The sequence below is a fragment of the Vigna umbellata genome, chromosome 4 (genome assembly GCF_029865625.1).
Source record: "Vigna umbellata cultivar VRB3 chromosome 4, Vumbellata_1.0, whole genome shotgun sequence".
NCBI lineage: Eukaryota > Viridiplantae > Streptophyta > Magnoliopsida > Fabales > Fabaceae > Vigna > Vigna umbellata.
In genome coordinates this window covers 32,782,889-32,797,031 of record NC_142168.1, presented here as the reverse complement: position 1 = coordinate 32,797,031, position 14,143 = coordinate 32,782,889, and the positions used below count along the sequence as shown (strand labels likewise).

Genomic DNA, 14,143 nt, shown 5'->3' with positions numbered 1-14,143 from the left:
TGTTCCCGAAGGATCAGTTTTGGTTTCACAGAGGCATCATAAAATGTAATTGTTAAGTTACATTTAGGAACAAAACTCAACCCTCTACTTGTACATTTTGATAGGTCACTTCAAGGGATTAAGCCTTGAGGTGGTGGTTGGTTTTGGCATACTATTCGTATCGTGTGATACCAACGTGAGTGTCAAAAGGATGGGCTTTTTAGTATTTGACCTTTGAAGGCTAAAAGAAATTTGTTCCATGATGATAGAAGTGAACAGAGAGGACTAAACAAAGTGTAATATTGAGAAACGAAGTTCTTGGGCTCCAGGGTATTTAGTGGCCGAGGATTTAAAATGGTTCCCTAATAAATAAAGGAGTTCTTAGTTTGTCATATACCAACCCAGTTTATTTTCCTAACGATAAAAACAAACGTAAAAAAATAAAGGATCTATATATATCATACTGAGGATTGGAGCCTCCTTAAGGCAAGTAACGCCGACCTAACTCAAAATGGGGACCAAAAATACTTGGATAATCTGTAATATATTTTGCTACAGAAAGCAAAGGGCTTCTTAAACTTCATGACCAATACAGAAAGAGAGGAATACAAAGTAACCTACCATCTCAGAGGATGTCATCGACTTTGCATTTTATTGTCAGCGTTTGAGAGCAGTACGACAACAAGCAGTTGGCCATTTATAGGCTAAGTAATTATTCAGCAACTGCTTTGATTGGGACAGGTGCTACTAACTCCAAATAGTCAAAATCATCTGTTAAACCAACCTGCACGGAGACGAAAGGGGCAAGCCATATAAGAAACAAAGAGACGAGGATAGTCAAATTTAATGACATAAATTAAGGCCATGTTTTAGCTGAGAAGATAAGAAAATAATGTATAAAGTGGTGAGTTTGCTAAGTTTTTCAAGTTACATTAATTCCATTCGTGTATTTATTTCACAGCTAAAAGCAGCCCCGACAAATGACACTTTAGCTGAGTATTGAGGCATTTAACTGAAATGACTGACCTCCTTGTACAAATTTTCAAGTTGTTCCTTAGCCTGGGGGAAATTGTTCGAACACCATTGCCTCAGGGTGAAAATGTTGTCTACAAATATTTGACAACAAATAGATATTATGTTTATTTTAATGATAATTAATGCAGTTACATATTTAGAGTTATCAGCATCATTAGAATTATAAATAAGTACAACCTCTTGTATCTATAAATCTCTCAATTAACAAATATTTTCCTTCCCTGTGTAAACCCCAAAAACTTCAACATGCATCGTAATAATAATGTGAAATGTGACATTCCACAACACGAGAGACTCCATTTCTCCCCTCTCAGATAAAACTCCAGTCAGGGAAAAAGGAGAGAAAGCATAGAAGGTAGAACCTGTCCATCTGTTTGCCGATGCCTGGGCAACTGCAATTGCTTCTCCTGCCAATTTTAATACCGAAACATCAGTCTACCAACTCCAAAACTACAAATTTATTAGAATTAACATCCTAAACTTCAAAGCAATGTACTGATATATATAATAAATAAATAAACAAGCCTTTCTTAACTCATTGCTTCAAAGGCAGCCGGATCATTATCTCTATACTTTTCCAACTCAACCTGAAAATTTCAGATGTTAATAAACTATTACAGAACTGACAAAATACTGATCATCATAGTTGATGCTTGCTATCAATTAATCCGTAAGCCAACCTTCAATTCATTGTGCTGTTGCTCAACGGCTTTCAGATCTGCAACGGCCTCCGCTCTTTCCTCCTGATAAAATTGTAATATTAGGATATACAATAACCGGGCCTCTTATTTATACAATAGCAGAGCGAGTTGGAATCTAGCATGAAATATGTCATAACTTACAGATTCCTCTCGCCCCTTCCTCAGCTCCTGACATTGCTCGACAAGTTGGGCATGCCGATTTTTACTGTTTTGAAGATCAGAATCAAGTTTGCGGTACACATTTCTAAGCTGTGAATGAGTTTTATAATGTCATAATTAGTTTACATCAAGATACTATAGCGACTAAGAGTATGAAAATGAAGACGCATCAATAGAACTTAGCCAGCTTAACAGCCAGGTAGTTATAAGTGAGGTGTTATATCAGTGCTACCCTTTGCTGGCAGTGACCAATTTATCAACATAAAGATGATACAATGGCAAAAGCTTTATCAGCATAACTTCACCTGATTACCAGCACAGCTAGGTAGACTCCAGAAATACACCTGCGAGGTGAAGGTAGTAGGATCATTAAAAAATAGCGTAAAGTATACTAATACTCCTGAAAATTTTCATCAAGTAATACCCCTTGTTGGTCTTATCCCTAAACTAGTTTTTCTCAATTGTTGAAATACGTCATACATTTTAGTCTACACATTGCACTGACACCCATGTTATTCAAGAAACGCATCACTGACATCATTATTGGAAAAAAGCGTGATTGGTTCGGATGTTAACTTACAGATGTTCCTATCTTGTCTTTGGAAACAAGGTCATCATCCACTAAACTTTGTACAACATCTTTCACAGACTGAGAAATGACACCCTTTCTGGGACCCATCTTCTCGAGCTCCTTCAGCTGAAACAACAAAAAACAAAAGTAGAATAGAGGCATATGTACCATTCAATAAATTACATGATAGAAGAAAGAAAAAACAGTTTATCATGTAGGCAATAACGAAGTGGTAAACGATTGTGATCACCAGGAAGAAGTCTTGGGACTCGTAAAAGATTTGAAGCATCTTCTCCCGCTTCTCTTCCAAAGAGAGACCCCTTTTCTTCGACTGCACCAAGCAAAGCGCATCAACCGAGTTGCAATTCATGACAATTTCACAAACAGTTAAGGAACTGAGCTCATTAACACAATTTGCAGAGAGCCATGCACCAATTTATGATCGTTTTACGTTTTTGAGTCAATCATGATTATTTTCATAACAAAAAATTGAAAAAACAGATATCCATAAGAAAATACGAGGTGAGCTAATCGAACCTAGCAATTCACACCATATCAAAGAAAGCTGTGATGAAAATTAATTATTGTATTGAAGCCGTTGTGAAATGATCGAAAATAACAGAATTAATTGAGGCAAAGAGGGCGCGCAGTTACCATTGCGACAGATTTCGTCGGCGACGGAGTGACGCGGAAAGTTCCAGAATCGCGATTCTCCAATTTTTGGCGGGAAAGTGGTTGAATAAATTTTGTACTTTCTGTTAAAATTTTCCTTTATATAGAGAGAGAAAGAGGCGCGGGGAAAATAAGATAGTGAAAAAGAAAATGAAGTTTCGTAAGAAATAATTGAAGAATTTTAAAATATATATTAATACTTTTTTCTTTATTCTAATTTTTTATTCCTATATCTTTTAAAATTTTGATTTTTTACCTAATTTTCTTTTCCATAATTTATTCTTTTAACTTTTAACTAGAGTAATTAGGCTCCCACATTACTTTTACATAGTTTTGATCCTTACTTTTTAATTATTTAAAACTTTTTTCAAGTACTTTTATTTTATTTTTACTTTAAAAATGATAAATTGAGATTGAAGAAAAATAGAATTATCCGACTTTCTTTTCTACAGAATTATCTTTAAAGATGATAATTAAAAACCAATGAATAAAATTTTGAATTACGAACTAAATTTTCTTTTTCAAATATAAAGATCAAAATTACTATTAAATTGTTTTTTAAAATAAAATAGATTAACTCTAATGGAGAAGAAAAACATGTGAGCAATTTTATTATTATCACGTATTATACTTGATAACATAGTTAATTATATTGAAAAGCAATATCACTTTTTTTAGAGACTAACTTTATAATGGATTATACACGTTTAACTTTTTATTACAAAGATACAATATTATAGTATTTTGAAAATATTAAAAATAGATATAATATTTTGTTATATTTATTAATGTAATTGAATTCACAATCTCTTACATGTTACCTTTTAATTTTTCCATCAAATAAATTTTATAACTCCTTTATTTATTATACATTGTAACTTCTAAATTTGTATACATTTATTAATATATGGATTTTTTTTTTTTGCATATATATATATTATTTTTGACAATTAAACTACGTCAGATGATTATAGTTTAATCACAATTTGTCACTTCAATGAGACCATACACGTTCCTGAATTGACCACATCACTCGCTGATTAAATTATAAGAAAAATGGCCGCCAGAAAATGAAATCTATACCTAATCCTTGATCTTATTCTCCAATGAAACCATCACGAAATCGAACTAGTTTCAACTTTCAAACATTTATTTATATAATAGCAATTTTTCATTACATTCAATTGCTTCAAGTGATTAACTTCTCATTAATTTTTATCATGGTTAATATTTTAATATTACTTGATTTTTCCACAAGCTATAATCCCCATTGTAATTAGAATTCCAACCTAACATGGAATCAAAGTTTATCATTGAATGAAACAAATATTTGAGGATAAATTCAATTAAGTACCTATAATATTATATAAAGGCTTGATCAAGTCTGAATGTTTTCTAAATTTATGTATAAAAAATTAATAAAGAAAATAACATAATGTAAATTAATAAAAAAATAAGTAAAAGCTAAATTTAAAAATATAAATTTTTTGAGTGGTTAATAAAGAAAAAATTAATTAATAGATTTTAAAATTTAATTAAGACTTATACAAATTTGTATACTTTTATGTTGGTCATTATTATTTGATATCTTTTACTATGTTATTATACTTTTATGTAGAAATAATTAAATTTATTGTTATTGTTCTTAGCAGCAATATTCAAACTATAAGATATAGGGAGTATCAACATGAGACCTTTTTGTATAGTTTTAATTTCAATTTCAATGCTAACTCTCCTTTCCTAATTTGATGATTATTTTTAAAAAAAATATTCTTTGATATATTAATTTAATACTATCTTTTTTTTATTTTTTAAAAAAATATAAAAATTTATGTTTTTATGATAATTTTATTTTTATATTCTATGCTAAATATATGTAAACATAATATTATTATTATAATCTTATTGAAGCTTCATGGGAACTTTAAATCATCTATATGTTGAAAAATTAAAAAACTTCACCGGGAACTTTAAATCACCTATGTGTATTAATTTGTGTTGAATAATTAAAAAAACGTTGCAGAAACGTTAATTATTTCTATTTATTATTTAGAAAAATATTCTTTTCACACACCTAACTATTTTATAAGTGACATTATCTTTATTTATTTTTTACTCTCATCTTTTTTTTTAAAATATAAAATTTTATATTTTTATTATGATTTTATCTTTGTAACATATCTCGAATGAATATAAAAATGTGTGATGTTATTTTGTGTGAGTAATCACGTTTTGCTAACTCTTTTGGTGATCCTCTTCCATTTGATGAATTTTTAGACTTTTAAATTTCAGTGTCTGGTTTTGTCAAAACCGACAAAAATGCGTGTCAAAGTTGACATGTTAACATTTGACCCATTGTTTTGTGTTTGTTTTTTCCACCTTGCTGGTTGCCACCCTCTAATGTTTCTATGAAAGTACATGTCTTCAAGGATACGAACAGCCACCAATTTGAAACACCTTTGACAGTGTCTTCTCTGGTTTCCAGCGATGAGAAATTCGATTGGGTTCATACCATTGCTGACACTTTGTGTTGTCCTCTTAGCTTTGGTTCAGGCACAACAACAAATAGGTTAGTGAGTTTTGATGTTTCTTTCTTTTTCTGCAACATTACCGATTGATGCCATCGAACATTTTCTCCAACATTCCTTAGAATTGTACTTATCAGCAGTCCTTGTCTCTTCATCATCAAGTTTAGTTTTTTATGTCTTAATATGTCTTTTCTTTCTGTTCAGGCTTCATAAGCATTGATTGCGGTAGTTCGGAAAATTGGTACACAGATGATACAACTCAAATAAAGTACACTGGTGATGGAGGGTATATACAGAGTGGGGTTATTTGGAACATCTCCACTGAATATGCTTACCCAAACAATCCCAATCTGCCATATGTACTCTCAGATCTCAGAAGTTTTCCCAACGGAGAAAGGAACTGTTATAGTATAACAGATGTGAGAAGTGACAGTTTATATTTGATCAGGGCTTCCTTCTTGTATGGAAACTATGATGGAGAAAACAAGCCTCCAGAGTTTGATCTCTATGTTGATGTCAATTTCTGGTCCACAGTGAAATTCATAAATGCCTCGGAGGAAGTTGTACTTGAAATAATCAGTTTGGCACAATCAGATGTGACGTATGTTTGCCTTGTGAACAAGGGAGCTGGAATTCCTTTTATCTCAGGATTAGAGTTTAGACCAGTTAATAGTTCTGTTTATAACACTGAGTTTGGGGAATCTGCTTCGCTAACCCTTTTCAAACGATGGGACATTGGGTCAGTCAATGGAAGTGGTAGATACAAGGATGATATTTATGATAGAATCTGGTCCCCTTTGAATTCTTCATCCTGGGATTCTGTCAGCACTTCCACAGCAATAAATGTCAATGATGATGGCTTTAGACCACCATTTGAAGTTATTAGTACTGCTGCTAGACCAAAGAATGGCAGTGATACTTTGGAGCTTTCTTGGACCCCAGATGATCCAAGTTTGAAATTTTATGTGTACTTGTACTTTGCTGAAGTGGAGCAGCTTGAGAAAACCCAGTTGAGGAAATTCAATATATCTTGGAATGGATCTCCATTGTTTGATTCCATAGTACCCCGTCACTTGTTTGCAACCACCCTTTCTAATTCGAAATCCTTGGTGGCAAATGAACATCGTATTTCCATACGCAAAACAGAAGATTCAACCCTTCCACCCATTCTTAATGCAGTTGAGATTTATGTAGTGAGGCTAGATTCACTAGCAACATTTCAACAAGATGGTATGATGCGTTTTCTTAGTTCAAAATTTGATGTTCAAAATCAATGCATTACTGCTTAGCCCTATGAGACTTTAACAAGAACAAAATCTGGTGCAACCGCATCAAACAAGCAACAATCATGTCACTTGCAGTTGTTTTAGAGTTTGAAATGATTATGCCTTTAAGTGGATTCAATTATATGTGTACACAGTTCATGCTATGGCGGATATAAAGGAAAGCTATAAAATTCAAAGAAATTGGATGGGTGATCCATGTGAGCCAAAGAATCAATCTTGGGAAGGCTTAATATGCAACTATAGCACTTCAGTTCCTCCCAGAATTATATCTCTGTGAGCAATCTATTTCTATCTTTTTCCTTCTTCCATTCTGAATGTCCTATTTGAATAAATCAGTTTTGACTTTTACATTATATATCCTTTTATTCAAGCCAAGAAGTGAGCATTTTCTTTTTCTAGGAATATGAGCTCCAGCAGTTTGAGCGGAGCATTAACTTCTGCCATTTCCAATCTCTCGTCGCTGGAATCTTTGTAAGTACACATGATACAAAACTCTGAGTACGTTTGCCATCACTATGCTTTGACAAATTGTATTCATGAAATCTCTATACAGTAATTTGTACAATAAAGAGTAAGATAGAATGAGAAGACAGAGAAGTATGTAATAAGATCGTTACTGTTTTGAATCCAAATGTGAGTTGAAGTCCTATGTTGGATAGAAATGAGAAAGTAGAACATTATATAAAAGTGAAAGACCCACTAACCCATTGCCTTAAGGTTTTGGGTAGAGGGTGGTGTCAATCTCTTATATGATTCGGCTCAGATGTTATTGGTGTTTATGTTTCTCCGGTAAATCTCTTCCTCGATAGACTCAACCGTGTGACGAAGACAAATTATTTTATGAATAATATAACTTGAATGCCTTTAACCTGTACACAATTTCACCATTGTAAAGAAGAATGGTTTCTTCATCATATATATAATATGACAGACCTACAATTTTTTATTCAGGGACTTACACAACAATAGCTTAACGGGAGCAGTGCCTGAGTTCTTGGAAGAATTGAAATCCCTTAAATATTTGTAAGTGTTTGGTGTTGGTGGCATGACCTGATATATGCAGTGGCGAATTGGTAACAATGGCTAATGCAAGAAAGATAAACTTTTGTAGGGATTTAAAGGACAATCTATTTTCTGGTTCAGTTCCTGTCACTCTTTTAGAAAGATCAAAGACTGGGTTACTTACATTGAGGTATGCCCTGCTATAGTAGAATAAGATATGTTCATAAAGCCTGGCTAGTTTCTTTTGTCTTATAAATATCAAGAATCATGGTAGAGAAAGCCAGGACCTACAAATTTTTAGAGGTTTCATCAAACATTTGGTTTCATGTCTCATGTTTTCATCATTTTTCAGGGTCGATGATCAAAATCTCGGTGACTCAGGAGGGAGCAATAAAACCGTTAAAATTGTTGTTCCCATAGTTGTATCAGTATCAGTTTTAGTTATATTGGTTGCTTTCATTCTCTTTAGGAAACTCAGAAGAAATGAACGATCAGGTACTTCTTGCTTTATTGATATTAACGGCTTCCATCTGATTGTCAAAACCTGAGAAACAAACATAAAATAAAGTTTAATCATTTTAGTAGTCTCTATGTTCGTTCCTTTTCTATTTTTTTTTTCTCAATTGAATTCTTAAAAGTGAAAAATTGAAGCAATTGGGTCCTCTGCCGTTAAATTGGATTAACGGAGTTAAGTTTAAGGTGAGTGTGAGTTGGAATAATTAGATTACGTGACATAAGTAAAATCTCTTACGTGGAAAATTTGTAAGTAAAAAATTATGAAATGTTAAATTTTCACCAAATTAGGATTCGTAAAAAACAAGCAAATTGGAAATGAGATTGGAAGCACAATAAATCACGAAGGAGACTGCATTATTGAGCTTCACCTTGGTTGGAAACTTTGGAACATACCAGATAGATTGTTATTAGACACATCCATAACCTCAAGCTGAGCCAATCGCGATTTCCAATTTCAATTTTTATCATAAACCCTAAAACAATAATATGAAGAACTCTAATTTCCTGATTCCAAATTTTAATTTTTATCAGAAACTCTAAAACAACAATACTAAGAACCTTAATTTCCTTATTCCAAATTTTAATTTTCATTAGAAACCTATTATTTAATTGTTTAATATATCATATTCCACATATCATGTCATTCATTTGCCACATAATTTAATAAAATCAGGTCACAATGACACCTCAGTCAAATTTTAACTCGTTAAAGGACCCAATTGCATTGATTTTTCAATTTCAGGAACTCAATTAAGACAAAAAAAAAAGAGAGGGATCTATTCTAGAAAACTCATTGAGGAGATGGCAAAGAAGGGAATGATTAAACCTAAAATAAATGAGAAAAACAAATTAACCAAACTTTATTCTACTTTCCTTTTGAACAAAGATGAGGAGATCAGTATGCTGAACAAAAGAGGGAAAAATGTAACAACGAAGAACTGGCAATACACGTATTCAGAAGTCTTGGACATCACCAACAACTTTGAAAAGGTCATTGGCAAGGGAGGATTTGGAATTGTGTATAGTGGGCAGATGAAAGATGGCAAAGAAGTTGCAGTTAAGATGCTTTCTCCATCATCATCGCAGGGCCCAAAAGAATTTCAAACTGAGGTAATTAGTACCACATTCTACCAATGGATTATACTACTTAGATTCTAGGGAAATGTTATTCAACATCAGAACCATCCAAAGAAACTAATCATGGCTAAGCTTTTGATGATAATTCAGCACAAAAATGTGATATCCTTCATCGGATATTTTGATAATGGTACAAGATGGCACTCATACGTGTACATGGCTTGCAGGCTGAGCTTTTGATGACAGTTCATCACAAAAATTTGGTATCCTTTGTTGGTTATTGTGATGACGATAACAAGATGGCTCTCATATACGAGCACATGACCAATGGCAGCCTGAAAGATTTTCTCTTTCTCTCAGGTACTACTCATACACTGCTCCATATTCAATTTAATTGAAATGCACTGAGAAAAGGAAGGTTATTTATGTTGCAATCTGCTGTAACAATGCATGATCATGAACCTTTATTTGTTTACTGCAATACATATAGCATCACAAAGTAAATAAACAGAGAGAGCATGTTGCAATAAGATATTTCATGATTGCAGATGGAAATTCAGATTGCTTGAGTTGGGAAAGGAGAATACAGATAGCAATCGATGCCGCTGAGGGTCAGTATAACTTCATTTTTGAGGAAGCCAAAAGTGTCTTTCTTCTATACCTTTTACTTTTCAAATCATGTTTCTTGGTTTATATAATCTTGTCAAAAGAGCATGTTTTTATAATTTTTCATCCATGACTATGTCACCACGGCGAATAACTTGTTGTCGTGTACCTGCATAATTGGTTTTGTGCAACTACATTCTTTTGGTATTTGTGTTGATGTTTGATGAATGATGCATTTGAATTTGAAGGGTTGGATTACCTACACCATGGTTGCATGCCACCAATAGTACACAGGGATGTAAAGACAGCAAACATTCTTTTAAGTCAAGATTTGGAAGCCAAGATAGCAGATTTTGGTCTCTCCAAGGAGTTTAAGAAAGATAACCAAAAACAACAATCTCATGTGATTGATACTGATGCTACAAATGACAAATCTGCAATAATGGGCACAACAGGGTACCTTGACCCAGAGTAAGTCCTTATCAGTAGATTCATTTTATTGTTCAAATTGAAATTAATTCCTAAAAAAGTACAAAAAAAACATTATAGTATGTTAATACTTAATGTGCAAATATAGTTTTACTGTATCATCATGGACTTGCTACTATGTCCTAACTACATTGTGCATTTATTCAGGTACTACAAATTAGGGGGTTTGAATGAGAAAAGTGACATCTATAGCTTTGGAGTTGTTCTGCTTGAATTAATCACAGGTCGCCCTGCAATATTTAAAGGCAACACAATAATGCACATACTTGAGTGGATAAGACCTGAGCTTGAAAAAGGAGAGTTGAATAAAATTTTAGATCCAAGGCTGCAAGGAAAATTTGGTGCAAATTCTGGGTGGAGAGCTTTAGGAATAGCTATGCAATGCTCTGCATCAACCTCCTTTCAGAGACCTACAATGAGTGTTGTCATAGCAGAGTTAAAACAGTGTTTGACAATGGAATCTCCTAGTAACACTGAAACATTTGTGTCCCCTCCAAAACAAATCTACACTGAATTCTACAGTTCATCAGAAGCACAGTCTTATGACAGTGAATCTATCACCTATCCTTTCCCAAGATAGCAGTATACATGGAACCATCAGGATTCGTTAATTAAATTGTACATTTTTGTGAAACCGTAAGATGAAAGGCACACTGTTACTGCAACAAACGGCACTCTTCTGCAGTATTTGATGAAAAATTATTTATATTTATTTGGTGTTGTTCAGCTTGTCTGCACTTTTTCCCTGTTCTAATACTTGGATAACCTCAATAGGCAGTGATCAATTTATTTCAACCGAATTTTTTTTATTAATTAATTGATAACAGAACCTGGAAAGTGACATAGCAGTTGTCCTTTTGAATATTATATCTTTTTCCTATTTTCATTTAATATAGTACTCTCGACCCACTTAAATTCATATCAATAATAAAGTTATCACAAAATAAAAATACCATATATAAGTTTCTAACTAGCACGCAATGGTAAATTTTATAAGCATTTATGAAGTTATACTTTTTTTATATATACATACATACATACTATTTATAGGCATTTTCTTTTTGTGTTTCAACCAAAATTATTTATCTAATTTTAACAGATTTGTTTAATATATGAAACATATAAAAATGTTCTATATGCAATGACATATATTAAATGAACTAATCAGTTTTTATTATCAACACAGTTGTATCAGCTGTGAAAATATTAGGTTACGTAGGAACGTAGATACCCATCATTACCACACTACTAACGTCGAAGACCAAAAAACAACCACAGTACTAGGTTAATCATGTTCAGCAACTTCTTTAACAAACGTAAACAACAACGCGATCCTATTGCCGTCTTAGAAAAGTTAAACAAGGTACACCGATCACTGTTTCTTCTTTATTTTTTATCTATGTTATCTTATGCTGTGTGTATATAATATCATTACATCATCGTATATAGCATTGCTCTTTTTTGCTCTTAATTCTGCTCCTCGTGCTAGTGTTTTGTAGTTCAAATTTATATTTACATGTTTCTGCATTCCATCGTGTAACGATATATAGACATGGTCAAAATTTGAGTGAGAAAGGAGTCTTCGATTTGAATGTTTTGTTCTTATGATCATGCAGACACTTGAACTGCTTGAGAAAAAGGAGGATGTGCTTCTTAAGAAAGTGAATGCAGAAAAGGAAAAGGCTATCGAATTCATTAGAAGAAAGAACAAAAGGGGTATTGGGGTTCTGATTAATCTCCTTCTATATATATGTGTGTGTGCGAAATGTGTGATTTGAACTTTTGTTTGATGCAGCGGCAGCGCAATGTGTGAAGAGGAAGAAGTTATATGAACAACAAATAGAGCAGCTGGGAAATTTCCAGTTGCGTATTCACGACCAGGTGGGTGTGAAATCATAAGATGATTTAGGTTATATATGTCTTGAGCCTTTTGTGTATCTTATGCTGTTTGTTTTTGTGTTACAGATGATAATGTTGGAAGGTGCTACAGTCACCGCGGAAACAGTAGCAGCATTAAGAACTGGAGCAGATGCCATGAAGATTGTGCAAAAAGCAACGTGGGTAGTGAAGTTTATGTTTTAATTATTTTATGATAACTGAAGCAGATGCGTTATCATGTTTATTCAAGTAGTTACTTTGATCTATGATATTGCTGAGTAGAAAAATCTTCAATTTCAGGAATATTGATGATGTTGACAAGACTATGGATGAGATCAGTCAACAGACTGATAACATGAGAATGATTCAGGAAGCCGTGTCCTCTCCCATTGGTGCAGCTTCTTGTTTTGATGAGGTCACCTTCCTCAAATCAAATGGCAATTTTCATGATCTTAGCAATCTGTTGACACATACTTAGAGATTAATTTCTTCTCATAAATTGAAACTTGTACATGTGGAATACCTAATAATTATTGAAAGTTTCACGTTTATTAGAGATCAAATCAATTTATAATATATAAGTGAGTGTAACCTTATTTTATAAGTCGATTTTACTAAATTGAACTGGACTTAAAATTTCTTTCTTAATAACTACTGTCATAGAACACAGTGCATTTATGTGGATCATTCTGAGTTTTTTTGGTTTCAGGACGAATTGGAAGCAGAACTTGAAGAACTAGAGGCTGATGAATTGGAAGAACAGCTTCTTCAGTCAGGAACTACAGTCCCTGCAGTCTCAGTGCAACCTACTCGCCCTGTAATGTCCACTTCAGAGGTAGATGAATTGACAGCTTTGCAGGCTGAGATGGCACTTTGACCAGGTCCATTTGAATCCTAAAACACTTTTCATTTGTGTAGTGAATCTGTTACCTATGCATTGGCATGTGTGATGTATCATATATAATTTGAAATGAATTGCTTAAACCTTGGAGAAAAGTATGAGAAATTGAGAATCTTGTTCTTATTTTGCAGACATTTTTGTGCTTGATGACTACTTGCTTCAATATCTCAAGAGTTCTTCTGTCTGAAATTGATGAACAGAGCAGACCTTAGTTTCTATTTCTATTTTCTGGTTATCTATTAGTTTAGCACAATGGTTAACACTTTTGTTCTTACGTGCATATTCTATAGCACGCTCATTTTTCAACTAAACAGTGTATTCATACACAAAAGTCAAGTACTCATATCTGCATGTGGTTTGAACATGGAATCCCTCCCTCATGACACAAAATGTCCTATTTTTATGAAAACATTGATTTCTAATTTTTCAATTTTCTTAAAGATTTAATTGTTAATTTAAACTTTGACAACTTACTCAAAAACCTGCATTTATACGTGAAAAAAGATATTTTAATACAGATTTTTTAACCATATTTTAATATAATACATTGTAAATATTATTTTCTACGTTGACATGTATGTTACGTTAAAATATTGTAAAAAAAAATATGTTATTATCTCATTATTCTAAAACAAATGAAAATATAAATATGCCAACTTAAAAGAAATTTGTATAAAAAGATGCAAAATTTTAATCTTCACTTTGTTTTAGAGTTCAATAACTGAGTATAAATTGTTAATTTA

General features: G+C 32.8%; 3 protein-coding genes across 3 annotated transcripts; 2 read left to right on the top strand and 1 right to left on the bottom strand.

Moving 5' to 3' along the window:
- Positions 1–312: 312 nt before the first annotated feature.
- Positions 313–3,234, bottom strand: ATMND1 (Mnd1 family protein). The gene is made up of 10 exons (XM_047326162.2): positions 3,100–3,234; positions 2,696–2,776; positions 2,455–2,571; positions 2,180–2,218; positions 1,857–1,964; positions 1,695–1,757; positions 1,550–1,601; positions 1,377–1,421; positions 1,006–1,085; positions 313–763 (listed from the first exon to the last, which is right to left on the bottom strand). Exons 1-10 carry the CDS (start codon positions 3,100–3,102, stop codon positions 692–694), a joined length of 660 nt encoding a protein of 219 aa, XP_047182118.1. The 5' UTR covers positions 3,103–3,234; the 3' UTR covers positions 313–691.
- Positions 3,235–5,446: 2,212 nt separating this feature from the next.
- Positions 5,447–11,333, top strand: LOC148199927 (putative LRR receptor-like serine/threonine-protein kinase At4g29180). The gene is made up of 12 exons (XM_088111357.1): positions 5,447–5,686; positions 5,850–6,875; positions 7,066–7,204; positions 7,331–7,402; positions 7,883–7,954; positions 8,043–8,123; positions 8,286–8,428; positions 9,336–9,559; positions 9,754–9,886; positions 10,075–10,137; positions 10,381–10,603; positions 10,769–11,333. Exons 1-12 carry the CDS (start codon positions 5,605–5,607, stop codon positions 11,199–11,201), a joined length of 2,691 nt encoding a protein of 896 aa, XP_087967483.1. The 5' UTR covers positions 5,447–5,604; the 3' UTR covers positions 11,202–11,333.
- Positions 11,334–11,879: 546 nt separating this feature from the next.
- On the top strand, positions 11,880–13,376 carry LOC124841225 (vacuolar protein sorting-associated protein 32 homolog 2-like). Its single transcript, XM_047317465.2, has 6 exons — positions 11,880–11,984; positions 12,238–12,337; positions 12,417–12,502; positions 12,587–12,678; positions 12,800–12,914; positions 13,209–13,376. Exons 1-6 carry the CDS (start codon positions 11,913–11,915, stop codon positions 13,374–13,376), a joined length of 633 nt encoding a protein of 210 aa, XP_047173421.2. The 5' UTR covers positions 11,880–11,912.
- Positions 13,377–14,143: the final 767 nt, after the last annotated feature.